The sequence below is a fragment of the Pterocles gutturalis genome, unplaced genomic scaffold, assembly GCF_000699245.1.
Source record: "Pterocles gutturalis isolate BGI_N339 unplaced genomic scaffold, ASM69924v1 scaffold43532, whole genome shotgun sequence".
NCBI lineage: Eukaryota > Metazoa > Chordata > Aves > Pterocliformes > Pteroclidae > Pterocles > Pterocles gutturalis.
The window spans coordinates 37,389-39,052 of record NW_010117027.1 but is presented as its reverse complement, the minus strand read 5'-3'; the positions used below and the strand labels follow the sequence as shown (position 1 = coordinate 39,052).

General features: G+C 41.5%; 1 protein-coding gene across 1 annotated transcript in view; it reads left to right on the top strand.

Annotated features, from left to right (window-relative positions):
- Positions 1-1,578: 1,578 nt before the first annotated feature.
- Positions 1,579-1,664, top strand: part of MIIP (migration and invasion inhibitory protein) — a 5,131-nt gene continuing 5,045 nt past the window's right edge. Inside the window, exon 1 of the mRNA XM_010075671.1 lies at positions 1,579-1,664. This exon is cut by the window's right edge and continues 103 nt beyond it. Within this exon, the coding sequence (XP_010073973.1) occupies positions 1,579-1,664 (86 nt within the window).

Genomic DNA, 1,664 nt, shown 5'->3' with positions numbered 1-1,664 from the left:
TGCTCGGGAGGGAGGGCTGGCCGGTTCTCTGTCGGCTGCCAGACCGGGCTCCTGAAGAGGGAGGGCAATTTCACAGTGCCCAGGGCCGTCTCCCCTTCCTCGTGGGCATGGGAGAGCCGAACCAGCGTGTGTGTGCAGAAACAGCGCTGGGAGGCTCTGCATAGGCGTTAGACAACTTTCTTGCAGAGATGAGAGTTCTCAGCTCCCGAGACACCAATTATTTATTTTTAACTGCGGGAAGCCAAGCTCCTTTTCACAAAGAATTCAGACTAAAGCAGTTTCATAACCCTGAGCCCCTGGAGTTGAGCATGAAGGATTAACAGCTTCTTGTAGAGTAGATCTCCTCTGGTAAAACCCTTTCAGAAAGTCCCTTGACTAATGTTGTTTTCAGAGTATTTGCTTTCCGATGAGCAATGATGAGAGGATACTGTTAGCTTTGTCCTGTGAATACCGTGAGAACTTCTGCTTTGTTCAGATGATTTCAAATTTAGTGCCTCAAGACTGGTATTTGTGTTTTGTGTCTAGTAGTGCATCTCTCCCTGATTTCTTGTAGTGAAAAGATACGTTGTAGTTTTTTGATTGTTAGCACTGGTCTGTGTTTCTCCCAAACATACAGCATATACATTTGTTCCTTGTGTCCAGTTGCCAAGGTAACAGACACAGAAACAAATCACGTTAGCTTTGGAGAAGGGTTTAGGGATCCTTCAGAACGAAAGGTCCTAGAGAAGCACATAGTTTTACTTGAGAACGTAAATTGATTACTCTAGCTAAAAGCAATGTGAGGTTTTGGGTTTGGGGTTTATTTTGTTTTATTCAAAAAACCAATTTCTGCAAATTTAAAGGAGCTTGTAATGTTGTAAACATGTGGAACAGCATGACAGCCTCCTATCAAACTAACCTTTATTTATTAACTCCTTTTTTTCCCCCCCTCTTCTAATAAAAGGGCAGTAACACTTAGTGATTAATGTGTGGGATTGGAATTGTCTGAGTCTTAGTCCTGAGTCACAACTGAGCCTTTTGGAGTCTTTCTGCCTGGGGAATGTGGAGGACAGTTCTGAATCAAGGACAGTTCTGAATCAATATTTCTTTTGGATGTAGTAAATACATTAATATTCACTATTAATATTTTGAACGTATGAGCATCCTGGTATTATCACAATATAAATTTTGATGTTTAAAAAGAACATCAAAACAGAATTACATAAGGTGGTCCTAAATATCAACCTCTGAATCAAATGTCTCATGGCTTTTTGATGTGACTTTTTTTGTGTTTACTGTTTCTTCTGTAAGAGTGTCACATCTCTATTCAGTCAGCTACCAGTTTCTGGGCACAAATTATTTGACAGTACATCTGAGAGGAGAGGCGTATGCAGTGGTGCTAGTTCTTAGCCTAAAGAGTTTTGAGACTGGCCAATTTCTTAGGAGCAATGATCAACACTCCCAACGTTACAACAGCTGTAAGTGATTTTTATGAAAAGTCCCCTGAAAGTGGTTTCTCCTGAGTCTGCTTTTTCACTTAATACTTCTATTCATGTAATTCACCCTTCCTCTGGCTTTACAGGAAAATGTTTTAATAGGATGGAGTTAGAGCACCTGAAGAGGCTGCGCCAGGCCAACCAGGACCTTCTGCAAAGGCTCAGAATGCGGCAGGAAGAGATCAGAAA